The following is a 23,917-nucleotide window of genomic DNA, read 5'->3' as shown; positions in this document are numbered from 1 at the left end:
GAACTTTTATCTCAGGTTATTTTGTGTGCATGATTTCATTCCAGGAGAAAAAAAAAAACTCCAAAATACTGATATGGTTCTGTTTTCTTGCTAATCGTATCTCCGGCAATAACCAGACTTCATTGACTTTCAACCATTTACTGCTTTTTACATAGTGTGGCTATGATGCAACAGCATTTCCGGGCAGAGCAGCACGGCTCTTTGCAGTGCAGATTCGCTCTACGCACACGTGTCTGTTGTCTCTGAAGAGATCACGGCACCTTGCTTCCGGCAGACTGGGTATCCATGGATACTGCAAAAGGTTTCCAAAGAAACGCTGCCAAGAATTCTCACCATGCCAGCCTTTTCAGGCCTTCTTCAAATGGAAACTGACATCTGAATTAAAGGGACAGGCATCATGCTTCCACCAGACTCCTGAGCTGGCTTGCACGGACAGCCATCCTTTCTTCCCCATTCAGTGGCTGTGCATCATTTAAAGGCAAGGAGGCAAATTACTTATCCTGTGAAAGGGAATTGAGGGGAGGAAGCCAGGTCTGATGTGATCTCTCCATAAGGTCCAATGACCCAGTAATAACTTATTATGTGTTTCTTGTCTGGAGATAAATATAATCAAGGCCTGAAAAATATAAACCAGCCAGGGGAAAAGCAGAGGCCGACAAATAACATTTGAAATTGCATGCCCAGATTTCTATCCCCAGATGACAAAAAGGATTGCAGGGAGGCAACCATGACCAGGTTTTCAAGTCCGTGATCAGGGGCCTAAAGCAGGTCATAGTGAATTAAAGATCGGGCTGTGGAACTTGAATAAAGCAGCATTTCAATTGATGGGAGGATGCATTATAATAATTTGTTTTCCCTAGATCCTTATCACTAAGCCAGCTGAAGAATCTTCTTAAAAGCAATCATAATTAAATTTTCTATTATTCAATGAATCTGGCCTTCAGGGACGTAGGTTATAAACTCAGAATATGATGATTTAGAATCAACAATAAATATTCCAAAGTTTAAGATTTTAAAATTTTATTTAGTTCAAAACACCCCCCGGACCCCCGCCAGCCTAAAAGTCTCCATCCATGACATTTTCGTGACCACATTCTGTAGCTTCTTTTATTATCCAAACTGTATCGCGTTTCTTGCTGGAGTCCAGGAAATTGATAACAAACACATCTGGGAAAATCAACAGACCAACAGTGGCAAAACACAAAACCGAGAGACAGAAAACTGAAATGTTTGCTCCAAGAGGGCAGCAGCGCAGGGGACATCTCAGGAGCGTGGCTCACTGGCGGCGCTGGCTATGTTAGCGTTTCTTTCTGCCTCAAGTTCAGAAACAAGCTGGACTATCTCCGGGTGACTGAATTTCCCTGCAAGGCAAGAAGATGGGGGAAGAAATAATGACAAGAGAATACATCCATTTCTCCAGCTGGATCCTAGGGCTTGCCAGGGGCTCACTTCTGTGATCTGACCCACACTTCACTCCAACACAGATGATACAATCCCAGGTCCTGGAGAGGTGCTGAAGGCAACCACTCAGAACTCACTTTTTGTTACCCCAGATGCAACGGAGAGTAATGATGAGAATTAGGAAAAGAACTGCAGCTCAGGCAGAGCTGGGGAAAACTGCACCAAGCAACCTTTACTGGGAACTCCAGGGAAACTTGGGGAGGTTGGAGCCCTCTCTGGGAACATCTGAGAACAGCCTCTGGCCATTCTGAATCTGCAGTTGTGGGGAACCAAACACCTACATTGGAGAAGGAAATGACAACCCACTCCAGTATTCTTGCCTGGAGAATCCCATGGACAGAGGAGCCTGGCAGGCTACAGTCCACGGGGTCATAATGAACCAGACACGACTGAGAAACACTTTCACTTTCAAGCACCTACATATGAAAAGACTAGCAGGAAGACCAGTGGGTCCAGGCTGTCCCCTTGCTTGCCAAAAGAATGCAAACATTTACCCTGAAACCAGCTGGTCTTTCCTGTCTTCCCGGCCCCTTGGCTTTCCCTGGACTTCTGCCCTGGGCAGTAACCGAGCTCCGAGCTATCTTAGGTGGACAGTGGCTGGCAGGAGCAATGCTAAGCCCACTGTCTGCTCCCTGACGGTCTTCTCTTGCCAGTGCCTGTTGCTGCTTACTGTTCATTCCACAGTGAACTCTATCCCATTTATTCCCTATGCGCCATCTCTTCGCTTAATGTCCCCTTCACTTTCTTGGCCTACCTGACGCCTGGCTGGTCCTGAGGTGCAGCTTTCCCTGTAGCTCCCCCACTGCTGGCTGTTTTCTGTCTCACGCCGCTCTTAGCACCAAGCCGGGGCCTGTTCTCCATGCTCTGTGTTGTTTCCAGGTCACCCTCTGCCTCACTGTGTAAAGGCTGGCCGTCAGAATTAACACCATTCCACCAAAACTGCTCTTACCAAGGACACCGGTCAGTTCCATGCTGCTCAATCTGACAGCTACTCCTGCCCTCTTGAAACTTTCTTTCCTTGGCTTCTGGGACCCCTGATTTTCTCCCATCTTTCCCACCTAGTGTGTGTGTCTTAGTCGCTCAGTTGTGTCCAACTCTTTGGGACCCCATGGACTGTAGCCCACCAGGCTCCTCTGTCCCTGGAATTCTCCAGGCAAGAATACTGGAGTGGGTTGCCATGCCCTCCTGGAGGGGATCTTCCCAACCCAGGGATGGCAATCAGGTCTCCTGCCTTGCAGGCGGATTCTTTACCGACTGAGTCACCAGGGAAGCCCAATCTAGTGGAAAGTCCAAAATCCTCAGGCCCCTCTTACAAACACCCCCATATACAAACCCAGTTGACTCTACCCTCAAAATACATCCAGAATCTGACCTCTTCTTATGTCTTCCACCATAACCGTCCTGCCCAAACCAGGGCAAGCAAAATGGTGAGAAATCACTTCTTATATGGGTTACACATTTTATATTTATTAACTGTTCACTAGTAGTGGTGCAGCAGAGGAGAAAGTGCAGTGAGTTTTAATCTCAAACGCAGCTGTGGGTTCATTACCCACTTTCTAGGTTCACTTTCTTGCTCAGTTAAATGTGGAGCTTAAACTAGGTGATCCTTCCAGCTCCCATATTTTTGGATTCTATCAGTATTCTCATGTTTCATTTTCTATTCTTTTCATTGTGAATGCATCCGAGGATAACAGTGTTAATTAAGATGTAAAGCACAACACAAACCTGATTACGACCTTAGTGGGAAGAAGATGCTATCTGGGAACCCGATCACTGCCTCTAACACGGTTGGCAAGCCTTTTTGTGAGGAGTCAGTAAATATTATGGGCTCTGTGAACCATTTGGCCTTTGTGGCCAACTACTCAACTCTGGTCGTAGCACAAAAGCAGTATAGACAATGCATAAAGACTGGCTGTTTCAATAAAACTTTATTTACACAAACAAGAAGCAGGCCAGTTTGGCCCATGGGTTATAGTTGACCGACTCCTGGTTTACAGTGTTATTCTATTTAACTGAATCAAACATTTTGAGCATCACTTACTTCAAGGACAGAGAAGACAAAGCTGGTCATGGCCCTCAAACAGCTTACCACACAGTGGGGTGAACAGATGGGGATTTGGGAAGAAACCCAACTAGGAACATCATAATGGAGAATGCAAGTCAGACTATGACATCACGGTGGCATGCTCTGGACCACACGCAGGTTGAGCAAAAAGAAGGAACACTTAGTTGTGACAGGAAGCATTGAGAAAGGAAACCAGAGAGTTGAACAGCCTTAGACTGCACAACTGTTTGAGCTCAGATGCTCAGTTGTGTCTGACTCTTTGTGGCCCCATGGACTGCAGCCCGCCAGGCTTCTCTGTTTATGGAATTTTCCAGGCAAGAATACTGAGTGGGTTGCCATTCCCTAACTCCAGGGGATCTTCCCAACCCAGGGATCGAACCTGTGTCTCTTGCATCTCCTGCACTGGCAGGAGGATTCTTTACCACTGCGTCACCCGGGAAGTACAAGAAGTATCAAGATTTTATTTTCAAGGAAAAGGAAAGCCACAAAGCAAAGATGTGATGATACCTAGATCTACAAAGGAGGAAAGCACTCAGATGTGCAGGGTGAACTCCTGAGCCTGGGAGATTAAATTAGGTGGTTATAACAGCCATCCATACAGAAACAATGAGGGCCTTGCCTAGGGCAGAGGTAAGTGAGCTGAAAAGACAGAAGGAAAATCAAATCAACCCCATTATAATGCAAATCAGATCTGGGGGCTTATTTTGGAGCTGGGACTTTCCTGGACTTGATGGGGCCACAAAAGGGTCAGGAGAGGTCACAGCAAGGCCATCTCTAACAGTTCTCTCAGGAGAGATGGAGGTTCAGCTGAGCCTGGGGAACTCCGAGGGAAGAGAGCTGGAGCTCTACTCCAGGGAGCAACAGGAGCAACAGGAGACCCCTGTCAGTGCCCCGGCTCCTCGCTGCAGAGGTTGTGCCGAAATGAAGACAGCCAAGGCTCACTGCCAGGCATTCTTCTCAACACTTCACATATGTCCTCAAACAACCTTATAAAGTAGACTCTATAATCATCTTCAATTTAAAAATGAGGAAGAAAGAAGAAAAGCGCTAAGTCATGTCCAACTCTTGCAATCCCATGAACTATAGCGTGCCAAGCTCCTCTGTCCATGGGATTCTCCCAGCAAGAATACTGGAGTGGGTTGCCATCTCCTTCTCCAGGGGATTTTCCCCACCCAGAAATTGAATCCAGGTCTTCCACATTGCAGGCAGATGCTTTTACTGACTGAGTTACACAGGAAGCCCCAAGAATAAGGAAATGAAGACCCAGAACTAGGTGAAGTAATCTAATGGAGGTTACCTAAGATGAACATGGCAGAACCAGGATTCAAACCCAAGTAGTTTCAGGCCTGTGCTCTGAAGGGCTACAGAGACAATGGTGACTTTGCTGTCTGGAGTTTTCTCTTTTTAAATCTCTATTTCCACCTTACATGACCTTCCATCTATTAAGCAATGACATAAAGTACTTTGATATTCATCATCTCTCTTAAATCTCAAAACCAACCTATAGATTGAGTAGGGTACTATGATTTCCATTTTTCAGGAAGGACACAGAGAGGTCAGGAGACTGCCCAGGAGCACACAGCCAGTATGTGTGACGTGAATCTGGCGCTCAGACTCCAGGGCGGCAAGGCTCTCTTGCGTTAGGTAGCCTCACACCATGAATCCCACCATTTTCTTCTCAGATGCTCCATATCAAAGGGTCAGAGGAGGGTTGGAAAACCATGGACTTCCGTAAGGTAATATTAGTCATTACACTAGGAGCAAGTTAAGCCAAACTGAAATGGTGCTTATTGAAATCAGCGCTGCGTACCTGCCGTGGAGTCGTAGAAGTCCTGCAGTCTCCCAGGCTTGTTCTCCAGGTCTTCATACTCAGAGGCCTGAAGAATCATCTCACATTGGTCCAGCTGCTTCACGAATTTGGCTTCTGCACTAGACTGGGTCTCGTATTCCTAAGTAAAGGGACAATTAAAGCAGCATGATTAGGGCTGCACGTGTGGGTGCTAAGTCGCTTCAGTCGTGTCTGACTCTTTGCGACCCTATGGATGCAGCCCACCAGGCTCCTCTGTTCACGGGGATCCCCAGGCAAGAATACTGGAGTGGGTTGTCATTTCCTCTTCCAGGGGATCTTCCCGACCCAGGGATTGAACCCACATCTCTTACGTCTTCTGCACTGGCAGGCAGGGTTTTTACCACTAGGCCACCTGGTAGGCCCACCTGATACGTTATGCCAGGAAAATCTGGTACCTGAAATCAGTCACAGCTAAAAGCACTTTCTCCACTGGCCACATTTCTCCACTGTATACAAAACTGCCACAGAGACTATTCATACACAATTCCACAGCTTATCCATGTTTCATGTGGGCGCTCACAACTCTATCTAGTCTGATAGATAAATGCCTGCGAAGTCTCATGTGTTCACATGGGCAAGTCCAAACATTTTCCTTCCTGTTTAGTATCTTGTCTTCAAGATCATTATTCTTTAATTCAGATTCTGAGTATTAATTTCAAGTTAATATTTCATCTTGGGGCTTCCCCAATGGCTCAGCAGTAAAGAATCTGCCTGCTACGCAGGAAACATGGAGCTGTGGGTTCGATCCTTGGGTTGGGAAAATCCTCTGCAGGAGGACATGGCAGTCCATGGCAGTATGCTTGCCTGGAGAACCCCATGGATGGGGGAGCCTGCTGGGCTACAGGCCATGGGGCTGCAGAAGAGTCAGACATGACTGAGCAACTAAACAACAACAAATATTTCATTTTATGCTTCTCAAATTAGTTCCCTCTCCGTTTAATGTCAGGTTTCCTTTTCCTTTTGAAGTGAGTTTCTGGCTTGCTCTCTACACTGGGAAGCTCTGTCCTTGTTTTCAGAATAGAGAGGTGCTAATCACATCCCTCCGGGTTATGACTCTTGAGGATACAGCCAGGGTCTGAGAACTCTCTGCCGGGTGTATGTGCACGTGTTGGTGGCAGGGCGGTGGTGAAGGCAGCGGACAGGAAGCAGCTTCTTTACCTATCCTTGTGCCACTGGCCCTCCCTCAGTGGAGACCCAAAACGAGAAGCGACAGGCAGTCTACCTCTTGGAGCACACCTGTCACACAACCCCTGTCCCAGTCACGGCCACAGAGCATTCTTCTAGTAAGACCAAAGTGTTTCCAGCTGACTTCTCTGTCAGGTCCTCATTTGTAATTCCACCCTAGATAATCAATCTGCCGGGCTTTCTCTTGCTAGGGTGATGTGTTGTGAATCACTGATGGTTTTTTGCTTTTTATTAGATGCAGCTCTGGTGGGGGTTTGCAGAGCAACAGAAGGGTAAGGGTTTCAGGCAGGAAAGATAAACAAGTTCTAGGTCTTCAGCATGGAGGACCAAAGGGAAGGGAGGGAGCAAAGGCGAAGAAGGTCAAAGGTTTCCTGTCTCCCTCGGAGAAAGGCCGGCCCTGACCACAGTGCAGACATAAAGTTAATCTGCATGTCACGCCTTCCCACCTTAGTGACTCTCCCTCTGGGACCCAGGACCCTCATATTGCTGCGAATCAAGCTCCCCACCAAAATACTACCCTTGTACTTTGGAGGACAGAACAGGGAGACCTTCTGAAGTGCTTGCACGCTCAGTTCATGTCTGACTCTTTGCAACCCCATAGATGGCAGCCCACCAGGCTCCTCTGTCCATGGGATTCTCCAGGCAAGAATACTGGAGTGGGTTGCCATTTCCTTCTCCAGGGACCTTTTGAAGGAGAATTTTTTAATCCAGCTGGATCTTCAGCTGCAGGCTGGGAAACAATTCAAAGGCAGGTGTGTGTGCCAGGCGTTGGGCACGTGGCAGGGAGCGGCTCCTACTCTGCCTTGGGATTCAAAAGGCTCTTTCTTTAAAGCAAAACTCAGGTGGAAGAGTGGACATCCTTCTGTGATACTTCAAGGAAAAAGTGAAAATGCTTTCTCTTGACTTACTGAAATGTGATTTCACGCTTCTATGGCAAATGATAAATTATAATTAAGGATATTTAATTGCTTTAACTAGACGTGACCCTTTGGGCTGAAAGCTGTTGTTAGTGGTGAACAGCAGTGATTTAATTTACATTTCAGAAATCAACTTAACTGACATTTTCTATGTAACTAGTTCTATTCGAAGTTCCCTGGGTTCAGAATGATCCTATTTTCTGAAATCAAAATCAGACCACAGGGACTGGAGACACAAAGAGCATACTATATATGTCAGGCAATATTCTAACTGCATTGTCCTCATTGTTTGGTAGCTAAGTCATGTCTGACTCTTTGGTAACCCCATGAATGATAGCCCGCCAGACTCCTCTGTTCATGGGATTTCTCAGGCAAGAATACTGGAGTGGGTTGTGAATTCCTTCTCCAGGCTATCTTCCTGACCCAGAGATGGGACCGGTGTCTCCTGCATTGGCAGGTGGATTCTTTACCACTGAGCCACCAGGGAAGCTTTCCAACTGCTTAACATACTAATTAATTTGATTGCCATACGACCCTGTAATACAGGTATACTATTATTAGTGCCATTCTATAGATGAGGAAATTGACATACAGAGAGGTACCGTAAGTTGCCCAAGATCACACAGCTAGTAAACAGAGGAGCCACTAATTCAAACCCTGGAAATCTCATACCAAAGCCAACGTGTTAATACTGAACATGATTTTTAAAATGTGTAATATGAGAGCTGTTCTCTGTTTATAGTGTTCCCACAAAGTTCAAATCTACTTGTAATCTATGAATGTGATCTTATTTGGAAACAGTCTTTGCAGATGTAATCAAATTAAGAAAGAGTCATAGTGGATTAGGACGGATCTTAATCTAATAACCAACATCCTTACAAGAGGGAATTGGGCCCAGATACAGACACAGGGCGGGGGGTGGGGGTGGGGAGGTGGCACAGGCAGCTTCCATCCCTGGGTCGGGAAGATCCTCTGGAGGAGGGCATGGCCACCCACTCCAGTATTCTTGCCTGGAGAATCCCATGGACAGAGGAGCCTGGCGGGTTACAGTCCACAGGGTTGCAAAGAGTCGGACATGACTGAAGCGACTCAGCACGCCTGCACAGACATGGGGTTGGGGGAGGGGGGGAAACAACGTCTGACTATGCAGGTAGAGCCTGGAGAAATGTGTTTAGAGGCAAGGCTGCCAAGGACGAGGCATCACTAAGAAGCCAGGGAGAGGCAAGGAGGGAATCTTCCCCTAGAGCTGTCAGGGAACACAGCCCTGCCCACATCATGATTTGGGCTTCAAGCCTCCAGAACTATGAGGCAGGGCTACCCCAGAGTGAGGAGGGGCTAGGGGCTCAAGCAAGGAAGGCGGGGGAAGAGGTGGTTGGAGGAAGTGAGAAACTGCCCGCGGCAGGGATGTTAGCTTCCCTTCCCACTGGGAGGGGACAACAGGAGCCCGAGGCATGCCCCTTCCCTGGAGCCACCTGCCTCGGCAGTCTCTGCTATCAGCAGCACCAGGGAGGCGCTGAGTCCCGACAGGGCCCACGTTCTGTGCTGGGCTCCTCGGCACCTCTGCCCTTGACCTCAGGCAACCCTAACAACCCTCACGCGTTTCATAGATGGGCAGCAGACTCATGGAGGCGAATGAGCCCACGGTCACTGAGCCAGGAAGCGGTGAGGTGGGAACCCAGCTCTGAACGACCCCAAAGCCCACATTTCTCTCAAGGACCCGAGATGGGTGGGTGGGTGGGTGTGAGGCTGGCAGGGTGGAGGATGAGACCAATGCATTAGGAAATTCAGGGGGCCTGAGTCAGTATTTGTACCAGGCATTATGGTGAGAAGGGAAATGTGGAACGTGGAAGGAAGAAACATTTCTATCAGCCCTGACAGTCACCTACAGCAGCTGGGAGCTGAGAAACACACAACCCAGAAAGCAGGGACATTAGACTCAGCATGCGAGATCATCTAAGGCAACTAAAACACTGACAGGGCACATAAATTCAGTTACAGTAAAAAGCAACTCAGTGTATACACTTACTTCCCAAAGTTCATAGAGCTCCTTCTGGAGATCCTCGGGGAGGAGCTGGGTTAGCTGCTTCATTGCTTCCTGAAAGATCGAACCATTATTTTAATCATGTTCACATTTGTTAGTTAACAACTCATCTACAAATGCCAAATAATGGACTCACACTCTTCCAAATAACTCCCAAAGGGGCAGCGGAATATTGGAGAAGATTCAGGCTAACCAGGAGGGTAGCTGTGTACATTAAATAATGTCTTTATTTATATGTATTTACTCAGGAGCACTTATGTTGTGGCCTGCAGCATACCAGACACAATCAAGGACAAGGAGCAGGGTATGAGATGATTATAGAAAGACCAGAAGTGAGGCCAAAGACTTTAGATCTTGTGCACGAGTCCCAACATGCATGTGCATTTCACTCGTAAGTGCGTGCGTGCTCAGTCGCTTCAGCTGTATTAGACTCTCTGTGACCTGATAGACTGTAGCCCACCAGGCTCCCCTGTCCAGGGGATCCTCTAGTCAAGAATTCTGGAGTGGGATGTCATACCCTCCTCCAGGGGATCTTCCCAACTCAGGGATCCAATCCTCATCTCTTGCGTCTCCTGCATTGCAGGCAGATTCTTTACTGCTGAGCCGCTGGGGAAGCCCTCAACAGTTAAGTACTATAGTTCAAAACAAATCTGACTGTGGGGAGAACAGGAAAGTATCAGTGAATTACGAAGCTCAAATAAACTTTTGGTATACCATTATGTTCATTTTCTGTTGTTAATGTTTTTATTTGCAAAATGTAAAGCACTACACAAGTGGGCAGCCATTGTCACTAACATAAACGAAATTACAAGACAGCATTTTGCTAAGCTCACAGACTCACAGGCTGAGAAGGGATGCTACTGGGTAGTGAGCCAATCATCATCCATGCGCACCAAACCCTCCAGCAGCATCACTGGAACTGGAGTCCTCCCTCCACACACATGACTCGTGGTGGGAACCTAGCACCCCAAGAGGCTGCTCAAACGGACTTTAGGCAGTGTTAGTAGGAAGTACCAATGTCTCATATCAAGCTGAAAATTGTCCCTGTAAGTTCTTCCACTGTGCCTAACCATACCCCTCCTGTCTTCCTCCCTCACAAAAACACAATATCAATCAGGTGGGCGGTAACCCAGCAGTCTAGAATCTCTGTGGCCAGTGACTGGTCCAAGGGATGGGCATGTAACTCTAACCAGCCACTCAGGGACCAGCTGCATGAGGAGATGGAGGGAGAGAAGCCCCAGAGTAGAGTTCAGAGAGCCAAAACGCACAGAAAGGCTGAAACGAGAGAGTGAGAGCACAGAGTGTGTTCAGTACATATTTCTGATCTCCAAAGTCCCAAGAGCCCCTCTTATTCCATCTCCTCCTTCACTTCTCTATTGCTCCAAAATCCTCAAATATGCCATTTTGGGGGCATGAGGTCTGCAACCTGCTCTCAAATGGCTTCCAACTCCTTCACTCTCCTCCTATCATCATCCTCCACCTCTTAATCTGCTCCAGTTCGTTTGGCCAGAGCTTAGGCTCCCTGAGAAGAATACTGTTTTAAGAATCATTTTTGGCAAAGTGGTTATATAAAAGGGGCAAGGTCTTACTAAAATCAAATGGTGAAATGGTAAAAAGCAATTAAAATAAAAATGAGTATTTTATATATAACTGTAACAGGGAGGAAAAAAAAGTTGTAGAGTGCAACCACTTCCAGAGCAAACCATACAGGCCAGTGTCAATGGTCTGCTCTTGTAAGTAGCGCTGTCATCTTGAATGGCTTGAAGCATCATACCACCCTTAGTGGTATGAAATTTTGGGTATTTTGTACTTGCATTCTCCCTTGTTTCTTTTTCATAAATCTCAGCAAAATACTTGAGAAAAAACCCTGCATTTTCAAAATTTAAAAATGTCTCTACAAATAGATCAGTTTTCTCTCCACTGTTATAGAAACATCTGCCCATTGCTTTTGTATGAAAGGAATGAACTGAATAACATATATGTACAGAGACATATCAAAATCTGAACTCTTCAAATACAAACTTAAAAGTCCTGCTCTGACAAGGAATTATTTTATTCCCTTTAAAGTGATACATCCAGCACTGAATATAGTGATTGATGGGTGGTCTGGCCCAGTCAAAACACAATGGAACCAAAGTGTCCATCATGGTAAATGCTCTATAAGTGCAGCCCAAGACTGAGTTGGAAATCACATATGACTTATTAATAAGCTTCCTGTTGACTAAAATCACAATGTTCTTTAAAAAACAAAACACAACAAACAAATACATTTTGCTCTCTTTCTGAAGCCGAGCAATGATTTTTCTGGATCTAAACTCGTTGACACCATTTGTTATTATACGTCAGGATTGCATTTGAGACTCTTGGCTGTTATTCCTTGTCTGGCAGCCTGTGCCACAGAATCCAGTGTTCTTGGCACGAGAATCCAGGGACGGGGGAGCCTGGTGGGCTGCCATCTATGGGGTTGCACAGAGTCAGACACGACTGAAGCGACTTAGCAGCAGCAGCCACAGAATCAGGCCCTCTTTAAATGACCCTCTGAAATCGACTTCACTGAAGTCCAGGACAAAGGTCTGAAGATACCAGACTTTCCTTTCTTGATTGCGAGCCCTGCCACTCCCGCTTCTAAACTGAATTTTGCCTTGTTCACACATAGATTTAGAGTGATAATTTCCCTAGCTTCTTCCTGTTAGCAAAGCATGTCAAGAATTTGCCTGAAATTCTGAGCTGAATGAAGCGTTAAGCGCCCAGAAAGCAGTATTCATCACTCACACATCACTGGTGATGCTGCACAGTGCAAGAGCTAATGACAAACTTTAGACGGAGATGCCGTCTGAGACCCAGCTTGCCATTTACTAGTTGTGGGATCCTGAGCAACATACATCTTTGTCTTTCAGGTTTCTCATCTATAAAATGAGGTAAACAGGGGTTCCTACCTGAAGGGGTTGCTGTGAGGATGACACAGTCACTATACATAAAGTACTTATTAACTGGAACAGGGTAAGGAGTCTATGTTTCACTTTCTCCATCTCGCCATGTCCACTCCCATAATAAATGGTTCTTCCCCTGTTAACCTCTAGTTCTTCAGCAACTTTAACTGTCAGGTATGTATATACATATGTATCATGACTCTGTTCTCTTAGTAACTTTTCCCTTTGCAAAAGAATATAATAACCTGTTATTGCTGTATTCCAGCCTCAAGCTCCATTCCACTAGCTCTTAATGATCCCTACGAGGCATCATTTACCATCTTGGTTTATAACGTAAAGTTTATTTTATCCTGTTTAGGAGGGGAGTCAGCCTACAAGCATTGTTTTTGCCCCTACCCTCTAAATTTTCTCTTCTATACCCTCATTTTCCCTTTTATCTTAGTACCTACTTTCCTCTGAGACAATCAGCCTTCCAGGGTTATCAAATATTTTCCCTCCCTCTTACTTGGGTTTAAAGCCCTCTGGATACAGTGGACTAGCCTCTGGGCAAATGACACTTCCTGGTCCAGTATATGTCTTTCACCTCAAGGAGCCAAGAAACCCTCAGTTAATTATCTTAAGGCATGGTTCAGACATCCAAACCTCATCCCTAAACACCATCTGCATAAGGAGTTGTTCACCGCCCACATCTTTCTCTCTGTTCCCAAATCCTAATGAGCGGAGGAAGAAGCAATGAAGGATCAGCGCTTCCCAAGCCTTTGGTTTCTTGTCCAAGAACTTGTGGTTCTTAAAGATGTTTCCCCGTCCTTTCTGATGATGATATTTATTCTCCTGTGAATCAGACGCGGTGGGCAGCAGCCAGGAGGTTTAATGAGGCTGAGAGGGCTTTTCATCACTGCCCGGATATGGCATCCAGCACTCTCTGGGTGGCAATGCCCCTCCAGGGGGGCGCCACTAGCCAGGACTCAGCCTCCGTCAGGACAGAGGTAGGTTTACTCTGTCGCCAGGCGTTGGAGATCCCTCCTACTGAACTGTTCCTTCTTCAGAAGGTTCTGACTCGTTCCTCGGTGGAGTGAACCTCATACTCCTTGGGTGCCCACAGGGGAAGTGTCACCCTATGGATCTTCAGCCTGTGATTTCTCCTCCACAATGTCTAAATTCCCCTTGCATGAAACTACATACATCCCGAAACATGTTATACAATTGAGGAGTCTTTTCCTCTATGCCATACGTCAACACCCAGCATCCTCTGGTTTGGGGCTAATTCCTTTCTGCAATTCAGTATCTTTTTTTTTTTTTTTTTTATTTGGCTGTTCTCAGTCTTAGTTGCAGCACACAGGAACTTCACTGTGACATGCGGGATCTAGTTCCATGACCAGGGATCAAACCCAGACTCCCTGCTTTGGGAGCGTGGAGTCTTAAATCACTGCACCACCCCAAGAGTCCCTGCAACTCGGAATCCTGAACTAACTGGTTTCTTTTTGTATCAACCAAACAACCCAGGAATTCTTTGCTCACCACAGTCTAGACTCCTACAGAGAAACATTTCCTTAGCTCCTCCCTTTTTAAAAACTGTACTGATCCTCATGTGTTCTGGACCTGTATTTATAGGATGACCACATTCCCTATCTCCCTTGTTTCCATAATTTATGGTGTGTTGGAACTCCTGAATTGAGATTCCCTGTGGATCTTCTTGCCTCAAAAAGGGAAAAAACGCTGTTGGTTACTGAGTTCTGGCCACACCCTTCCCTCAAGAACAGCTATTGAAGGCCACCTTTCCTGTTAAACCATCTTGATGAAGATCTGTTGACTTAAAGACATTTAGGATCAATCCCTCTGGCTTACAAGAAAAGCAGCTTGCAACAATCCCTGAATTGGGAACCATCCACTCAGCTTAAAAAAAAAAAAAAACCTTCCTGAATTTTCCAGTCTCTGCTTCAAATACATCTTCCTCTTTGTCTCTGGGCTCTGGTTTTAAGACTCCAAATCAGCAGACCCTGTTTAATTGATGTCATTTCTTACTAATACAAATTTTAAAAATTGTTAACCACTAAATTAGACTAATTTAAAATTTGTTGTTATTGTTGTTTAGTCAGTAAACTTGTGCCCAACCCTTTTGCAAACCCATGGACTGTAGCCCACTAGGCTTGTCTTACTAAATACTAATTATAATAATGATTATGCCTGGGTTTTATAGAACTTCTCTCTAAAGAGCTTAGCTGGCATGGAGAATGCCTTCAAATTCCAGCTATCTCCATGGTTCGAATGAAAGCCATACCATATATCCTGTGTTCAGATCCCTTTTTCTGCCTCTCTGTGAGAAATGAAACCAACACAGAGTCCTGTCCCTGTGTTAAGGCTTAGAACAAGCAAAAACCAATTCACTGTTTATTCCACAAAATCCTTACTTCTGGAAGGTAAGATTGTAAACCAATCCAAAGTAGAGTAAGCACTAACAGCTTGCTCTTTAAGACCCTTGCTAAGACCATGCCTCACCAGCCCTACCAACCCAAAGCTTCTATGTTTAAACTCTGAGCAATCTCATCTTGTAAGACAGTAGCCGCTCTTCTAAGATCCATCCAAACATCCTCAGGCCCAGGCCCTACAACTCTATAAATACCCTCCCCCTGATCTTCCTTCCCAAGATACTAAGACTCTGTCAAGGAGGTACTCTCTCTTACTGCAATAGGGTTGGTGAACTCAACTGCATTTCAGCAATGGTTATTTCTGGTTTTCCTTTGTTTCGGCAATGGGTTTTTCTTTTGTGGAGTCAACAGTCAACACTGACCTCTTCTCGCCTATGTTTTTCTTCTTTGGGGACGTTATCTGCTGGTGCTATGTCCCCAACGATGCATTCTGCCATATCATGAACCAGGGCTAGGCGTACACATCTGACCAGGCAAGAAATAATCACACAGAATTATACTCACTACAGACTCCTTCTCTATGCTACTTTAAGTTACACAATATAGTTTTTTTCCTCCAGCCTCACAGAGGATTTTAATGCAGTATTTTCTAAAAGTAATTATATTCTGCCAGCCTGCAACAGATCTGAATCAAAACTGCTAGTTAATATTCAGCACAAAAACATGAGAATGCAAGGGAAGTTGTTAGCATGAATTAAAAAAAAAAAGTTGGTCTCTTAAATACCACTTTAAAAGGCTGATAACTTTAGATTAAAAAGCCAGACGAAGGTGATCTGGTTATAGCATTTACTTACCAATATAACATTTAAAAAAAAAATCATTTTCCAAATGTACTAGTTAGACGTCAAAATGAAGCCCTTTATAGAGAAACAGGTAGAGCTGGACAGATCTGAGTTTGAATCCAGCAATTAACATCTATTAGCTGCGTGCCCTTTGCCAAGTCACTTAATTTCCTTAAATGCTAAGTTTTGCAGCCTTCATTTTATTATCTGTAAGAAAGGGGTAATAATACTTCCTAAGTTTGGTATGAAAATTAAATTCACTACTTTATATTCCTGGAACATGTTGCTCATTCAACAAATGACTATGACTGTTAGTGGTAAGGATCAGTGATTAGGATAATCAAGATAACGAAGGCAGCTCATGAGATAAATGCCCCAGAGGGCCAGTCTGCTTTATGTTCCCAGCATCAACAAAGCAGAACAAGAACTCGCAGGTGTCCCTGCCTGCAGCTGCTTTTTCATCTAGCTCAAATTGTAGCCTATGTGTAAGTTCATCTCCATTCGACACCATGTTCATCTTGTACCATGTGCCAAAAATCCCCTTAAGTTCTACCCCATCTACAGAGTAACAGGGCTCCAGAGACTCCCAGATGAACCTCTGCTTCAATCGGATGGATTGACTTATCATTTCCAAAACATACCTTTACTTCCCTATCATCAGAGATTTGGTCTCCATGCCCTTCTCTTTACGTGCTGTGTCTTCTATACCTAATCAACCCTTTAGAGGTCAACTCAGACTCTGCCCCCTCCAGTAAGATCACCCAAGAGCAGGTGATTTCTCCTGTTAAGAGTAGTTTTCTAATATGACTTATTTTGTGCTTTGTATAGAAGCCACTCTGGGCCCATGTACTCCATCTGGGTTTTATTTACTACCTCATACTGTTTGGCTAGAAAACTTTGTCCTGTACTCAAAAAGCATTCTAAACACTTGTTGGTTGACTTAAGGGGACAGGATATCTCTTTCTCAGTTCTTTCCTGCATACACCACTTCAAAGAGTCACTTCACGAAAGACTGCTGCTATTCAGAAAAGGGGCTAAGTAAAATACAAAGTATCTGGATCTGATTTTAGACATAAAACACTTACCTTCAAGGCACTGGAAAACCCTCAAATCACACTTATGTTTTCTTGAGACCAAGGCAGACTCTTTCACTTGCCAAGAGAAAACCCAGAGTGCAGTTTACAACTGCAGCACAAAGTCCCCCTGCCCACATCCTGAATCTGTATGGTTTGCCTCAAATAATTTTTCTTGACTATTAACTAACCTAGAAGAATTGGACACAGGCCTCACATGTGAAGAGTCATGCACTCCCATGGATCAGAGACCCTAACTGACACCAGAGTTCACAGCTTACCGGTCTTTGTTAAGACGTTCATCTTTGGTCACCAGAGCCATAACTGCCATCCTGTACATGTGATCTGATACGCTCTCTGGCTTCTGGACATTTCTGTATACCCAGCCAGTCCGTGGGACTCTCTGATAAAAATGAACAGAAGGAAATTGATAAGAATACATATTTTAACTATCTGCTATGCTCTTTAAGGGAAGTCCAGGAAATAGAGCACTGGGCCACAGTGTCAGTATATATTAAAAAATGTTTAACCAACTGACGGAGAAACATCTGGAATCAAATAAACGAGTGAGGTCAGAGAATGATAAAGAGAGAGGGAAGAATAAGCCACAGATAAACAGCATAGGAGGGCTTTCCTGGTGGCTCAGATGGTAAAGAATCTGTGGGCAATGCAGGAGACTTGGGTTCAATCCCTGGTTGGGAAGATCCCTGGAAAAGGGAATGGCTTCCACTCCAGTATTCTTGCCTGGAGAATTCCATGAACAAAGGAGCCTGGCCAGCTATAGTTCACAGGGTCACAAAGAGTCAGACACAACTGAGTGACTTATACACACACACATACAGCCTGTAAGTCCAACCGTGTTACTGATGTTTGCATGTACAGAACACACACAAGTCCTTTTAAGTGAAAGCACTGAACTTGAACAAGTGACAGACTTCCAAATTCTGAAGCAGAAAGGGTTAAATAAAGCATTTCTAATTCCTTCACACTACCGCCAGTCATACCCTGTGATCCTGAGAGACTGTCTTTTCTCCTTGGGATTTGACATGTCTAAAGTTTATATACATAGTAACAGTGGAACGAAACAATCCGCTCTGAGCTTGCAGAAACTCCGCAAAATCATTATTGGGTATGGCCAGGATAGGGGTGGGGGATGGAAGGAGGATCCCCTCGGATATAACTTCAGTGTGGACTACATAAAATCCTTCCTTAAAAAAACACACACAAAAGATGTTAGGCACTCAAATCCTGCAGGATCAATGGGTTCTGTTCTTCCCATTAGCCCAGTTGTGGGGTCATGAACCTCCTATGTACTCGGGGCGGACTCGAGCCTGGAGATCCACAGATCACCTCGCCGGCTCCCCTTCAGAAACCTCTCGCTAGGCCGCCGGGGCCGGGCCCCTCTGAGCGCCAGGCCGACACTGGGGTCCAGTGCGGCTCGGACTCTGCCCGGCCTGGGGTGGGGCCCAGCAACCCCGCCACTTGCCTCCTCCGTCCGCGATTCTCACGCACAACCGCATCCCTCTGGAACGGCTTCCCTCTGCACGCCCCACGAGGCGCGGAGAACCGAGGAAGCGGGCAGGCCTCAGGCCGGGCGGGGACCGGAAGCCTGGTTGCCCGGCGGCCGGCCCCGGCCTCTCTCCGCGCAGCCGCGACCTCAGACAGCTCTCCCGGCGCCCGCTCACCTTGAGCTGCCCCACCAGCCGCAGGAACTGCAGCAGGTTCCGGGCCCCGCGGCCCGACATGGTCTCAGCCGGTGAGGCCGAAGCCATGCGGCAGCGGATCCCAACAGGTCCTAGCCGGCAGCGGGACCGCCGCTTGAAGCTCCGCCCCCGAAGCTCCTCCCCTGAAGCGCCTTCCCGAAGCTCCGCCCCTGAAGCGCCTCCCCGAAGCTCCGCCCCTGAAGCGCCTCCCCGAAGCTCCGCCCCTGAAGCGCCTCCCCGAAGCTCCGCCCCTGAAGCTCCTCCCTCCCCCTTCTCCTCCTCTGCGTCCTTCTAGGATTTTGTCTCAGATTTTCCTCTGCCCTTCTGTCCAGAGTTCCGCCTTTCTGGCCCCGGTGGCAGCTGTTGAACATTGCACCACCCACGTCAGACACTCTGTACTTGGAGCATCTAGGTATGCGTTACTTGTTTGCTAAACTCTGCTCAGCTGCACTCCCTCAAACTTTTGAAGGGCTTGCAGTTCCTTGGGGATGGAGGGGCAGAGTGAGTGGCGTGGAGGAGGGAGGGTTATGTCATAATGCACCAAAATCTTGCCTCTGGACTAGAGGAAGAGATAGACTCTACCTCCAAGCGAGCAATCTGTAAACATTTTTAACGGGGGGAAATGAGTTGGAAGGGGACATTAATTAGGAGTGACAAGAGCACTGGAAGGATTGGACGCTAGCCATAACTAGAGGACTTGGAGGTGAGGATAAATGGCCAGGGAGTGAGAACAGTCCCGTGATGAAATCACAACCTCCCTGACACCGCAAGTGATAAAGAATCCCCTACCCTGAAAAGTTGTTCAGGGTCTGTTTCAACTGTCTGTCTTAATTCTGTCAACAACCAAGGGTGCCAGGTTTTAGAGGCATTTAGTGTTACTCAGTTGTGTCAGACTGTGTGTGACCCCGTGGACTGTAGCCCGCCAGGTACCTGTGTCCATGGCATTCTCCAGGCAAGAATACTGGAGTGGGTAGCCATTCCCTTCTTCAGAGGATCTTCCCAACCCAGGGATCAAACTCAGGTCTTCTGCTTTGCAGGCAGATTCTTTACCATCTGAGCCATTAGTGATATGCATACTGAAGGACTGGATGAGAGAGGGTAGCATAGAAAATAGACACCATAGGGAGGAAGGAAGTAGACCAATTAGGAGTCTATTGAATTAATTATTTGGGGAGATGATTTTGGCTTAGAATCCAGAATTCTAGTAGTGGAGGTGGTGAGATGTTGAATTTGGGGTGTAATATAAAGATAGGACTAACAGGGTTTGTGACAGATTGGACATGGGGTATGAGAGAAAGAGAGGAATCAAGGATGACTTCACAAATTTTGACCTGACCAACCAAAAGAATGGAGTTGCTATATACTGAGCTGGAGAAAACTGTAAGAGTAGGTTGTGGGAAGGGTAGGAATCAGCAGTTTAGTTTAGGAGATGTTGAGATACCAATCAGAGATCTTAGTAGAGATGTAAATCTAAAAGTCAGGGGAAAGGTAACAATTTTGTGTCAGCAGCATAAGATGGTTTGTAGAACCAAGAAACTGGATGAGACTGTGTGGTGGAAAAGTGTGGATGAAGAAGAAAGGATGTCTGAAGCCTCAGGTCTCAGACAAACCAACATTTAGAGTTTGGGAGACCAGGAAGAAGTAGCCAGTGAAATAGATAGAAGACTAAGAGACAGTTGCGTCCTAAAGACCAAATGAAGAAACTATTTCAAGAAGGAAGGAATGTGATCAACGAAGTCAGCATTATATCAGATACGGACTGAGATTTGACTACAAGATTTAGCAAATTCAGTGTCACTGCTGACCTTGACAAGAGCAGAGTTAGTTGATTGGCATAAGCAGGACCCTACCTGGAAATGGTTCCAGAGAGAACAAGAGTGAATATTGCAACTCTTAAATGAATGGGGCATTTAAGAGGACATTTCTTTTTCTTTTTTTTTCAGAAGATGGGGGTATTATATTAGTATTCTTATTTACTGATGGAGGTGACCTCGTAGAAAGAGAAAAATTGATGATATAAGAAACAAAGGAGAGAAATGCTGGAATGATGGCCTCGAGTAGATAGAAGAGCATACAGTCTAGGGTACAAGACAAAAGATGGATCTCAGGAGCATTCATCCATGATATAGGAGGAAGGGAGAATAAATGGTGACTAATTAATGGCAGTTGTGGTCATGAGAGATTGTGGAGTTGCCTTCTGATTGTTTCTATTTTCTTACTGAAATAGGAAGTGAAGTCTTAATTAGGTTATGTTGTAGTAACATGCAAATGCTGTATCTGAGGAGTTTAACATGGCATTTCTCTCTCAGGCGAAATGCCTGTTGTTGGTCAACTAGGGGATGTTGCTCTAACCTCAGCCAGGGAGCGGGGTGACTCGCTGTTCTTCTCTGTTGCTGAAACTGAAAAAGGGAAGAGTGGCATCCTGCCTCTTAAAGCCTGTCCCTGGGAATTATATCTGACCCTTATTCTATATATCCCTGGCCAAAATAAGTAATGCTACCACGGTAGCTTCAAAGGAAGAGACCTGTGAGATGCAGTCTTACTATCCCAGGAAGAGAGGAGACCAGGAAATCTGTGACTGGAAGAGGAGGCATTGGAGGGTGAAGGAAAGAGAAGATGACATAAAATAGTTGTTTTGGAGAGTAGGATAGCAACAGAATTAAATACAACTGCGCACCGAATGAATGCCAAGGACAGTGGAGCTTGTTTTACGCATGGTTAGGATAGTGGACGAGGAGCTATTCTTTAGGTGCATGTCGCTCAGTTGCTTAGTCATGTCTGTCTCTTTGCAGCCCATACACCATAGCCTGCCAGGCTTCTCTGTCCATGGAGCTCTCCAGGTAAAAATACTGGAGTGGGCTGCCATGCCCTCCTCCAAGGGATCTTCCTGACCCAGGGATCGAACCTGCACCTCCTGTGTCTCCTGCATTGGCAGACAGATTCTTTACCACTGAGCCACCTGGGAAGTCATTCTTAGGTAGGTGGTGCTCAATAAGGAAAGAATCAGATCTTAAAGAGGTCTCTGACCAGAATGGGGCAAAAAGTGATGCCATTGAGAAAGCTGCCTCGATGTACGGCCGTGGAGTCTCCAGGAAGCTCTGGTCTTCAGTTCAGTTCAGTTCAGTCGCTCAGTCGTGTCCGACTCTTTGCAATCCCATGAACCGCAGCACGCCAGGCCTCCCTGTCCATCACCAACTCCCGGAGTCCACCCAAACCCATGCCCATGGAGTTGGTGATGCCATCCCGCCATCTCATCCTCCGTCGTCCCCTTCTCCTCCTGCCCCCAATCCCTCCCAACATCATGGTCTTTTCCAATGAGTCAGCTGTTCGCATCAGGTGGCCGAAGTATTGGAGTTTCAGCTTCAGCATCAGTCCCTCCAGTGAACACCCAGGGCTGATCTCCTTTAGGATGGACTGGTTGGATCTCCTTGCAGTCCAAGGGACTCTCAAGAGTCTTCTGCAACACCACAGTTCAAAAGCATCAATTCTTTGGTGCTCAGCTTTCTGCACAGTCCAATTCTCACACCCATACATGACCACTGGAAAAACCATAGCCTTGACTAGATGGACCTTTATTGGCAAAGTAGTGTCTCTGCTTTTTAATATGCTGTCTAGGTTGGTCATAACTTTCCTTCCAAGGAGTAAGTGTCTTTTAATTTCATGGCTGCACTTACCATCTGCAGTGATTTTGGAGCCCAGAAAAATAAAGTCTGACACTGTTTCCATGGTTTCCCTATCTATTTGCCGTGAGGTGATGGGATCGGATGCCATGATCTTAGTTTTCTAAATGTTGAGCTTTAAGCCAAATTTTTCACTCTTCTCTTTCACTTTCATCAAGGTGTTCTAATTTCAAAAGTTCTCAGTGATTAAGCCTCTGCTAAGTGAGATACTGGAGAAGGCAATGGCAACCCACTCCAGTACTCTCACCTGGAAAATCCCATGGACGGATTAGCCTGGTCGGCTGTAGTCCACAGGGTTGCTAAGAGTCTGACACCACTAAGCGACTTCATGTTCACTTTTCCTTTCATGCATTGGAGAAGGAAATGGCAACCCACTCCAGTGTTCTTGCCTGGAGAATCCCAGGGATGGGGGAGTCTGGTGGGCTGCCGTCTATGGGGTCGCACAGAGTTGGACACGACTGAGGTGACTTAGCAGCAGCAACAAGTAAGATATATTGTTATTCATCTCACCTCATTTTAATTCATCCAGTGTTTCTCCAAGATAATAATTCCACATTTCTGATGAGAAAACCAAGTGGCACAGAAGCTGAAGAGCTGGCCTGAGTTTTCACAACTAATGAACAATGCTTCCAGAACTGAAACTAGGCTTGTCTTCCTCCAAATCTTTCTTTATTGACACCTTGCTGCTTCCCAACCCTCTGGTTTTTAGTACCACATCTTGTTGTGGAAATTAAGATCCTGTGTATAAAATAGATTTGGGGTACTGTTATTTGTGTAAAGCATTGGTCAAGTGAACAGATAGCAATGGATTGATCCAAGAAAATTTGCCCAGAAAATGTTTATAAAAATGTCTTAGGAACAGATGAAAGAATAGAGACTAAAAGCTATGTTCTTTTAAAAAATTTTTTCCTTTAGATACCAAGAGAGAGATAATCCTTCTGCCTGCCCTGTCTTCATTGATTAAAAGGTTTAATAGTTGGCCTATATCAGTGACTCTCAATCTCCAGGTGACTTTGCGCCAGTGGAACATTTGGCAGTGTCTGGAGACATTGTCCAAACCAGACAACCAGACATTGTCACAGAACACGGTGGAGGGTGTGCGTCTAGGAAGCAGAGATCAGGGCTGCTACTAAAACTACAAAGCCCGTGACAACCGCCCACAAAGAATTATCCAGCACAGATGTCTCTTATGCTGCAGTTAAGAAGCTGCAGTGTATAGCTCCAAAATGAAAATGCTTACAATTAAACTCATATTGTCGATGAATTGTAATTGGCAGAAAATGGAAGTATGTTTACATTAACTTGAGTGAGGAAATAAAGTAAATAAGCAAATTTCACGTGTAATCCCTTTTTAAAATAGTGTAGACAGGCTCTGGAGCTTGGCCACAGAGGTCCTGGAAAGGTGAGGGGAATCAGAGGAAGGCTTTGATCATTTACCTAACAAGTTGGGCTTCTTAGGTGGCTCAGTGGGTGAAAAATCTGCCTGCGAGGCAGGAGACACGAGTTCTGTTCCTGGGTCAGGAAGATCCCCTGGAGGAGGGCATGACAACCCACTCCAGGATTCTTGCCTGGAGAATCCCATGGACAGAGGAGCCTGGCGGGCTATGGTCCATAGAGTCGCAAAGAGTCGGACACAACTGAGGCTACTGAGCATGCGCACACACGTAACTAAGTTAAGCTGAGCAGTTAAGCTGAGCAGTTCCGCTCACGGAAGATAAATGTAGGGTAGTAGGTCTGTGGAGTGGAGGAATATTCCCACGGGAGTATTTGCTCAAGGGAAGGAGCTTGGGTTTTGTTCTCTTTTT

General features: G+C 45.9%; 1 protein-coding gene across 1 annotated transcript; it reads right to left on the bottom strand.

Annotated features, from left to right (window-relative positions):
• Positions 1 to 1,003: 1,003 nt before the first annotated feature.
• Positions 1,004 to 18,570, bottom strand: HDDC2 (HD domain containing 2). The gene is made up of 6 exons (XM_065911688.1): positions 18,415 to 18,570; positions 17,011 to 17,132; positions 15,237 to 15,339; positions 9,504 to 9,572; positions 5,337 to 5,475; positions 1,004 to 1,361 (listed from the first exon to the last, which is right to left on the bottom strand). The coding sequence occupies exons 1-6, from the start codon at positions 18,499 to 18,501 to the stop codon at positions 1,264 to 1,266; spliced, it is 618 nt and encodes a 205-aa protein (XP_065767760.1). The 5' UTR covers positions 18,502 to 18,570; the 3' UTR covers positions 1,004 to 1,263.
• Positions 18,571 to 23,917: the final 5,347 nt, after the last annotated feature.

Source organism: Muntiacus reevesi, chromosome 19 (genome assembly GCF_963930625.1).
Source record: "Muntiacus reevesi chromosome 19, mMunRee1.1, whole genome shotgun sequence".
In the NCBI taxonomy this organism is placed as follows: domain Eukaryota; kingdom Metazoa; phylum Chordata; class Mammalia; order Artiodactyla; family Cervidae; genus Muntiacus; species Muntiacus reevesi.
This window is presented reverse-complemented; position numbering and strand designations above follow the sequence as displayed.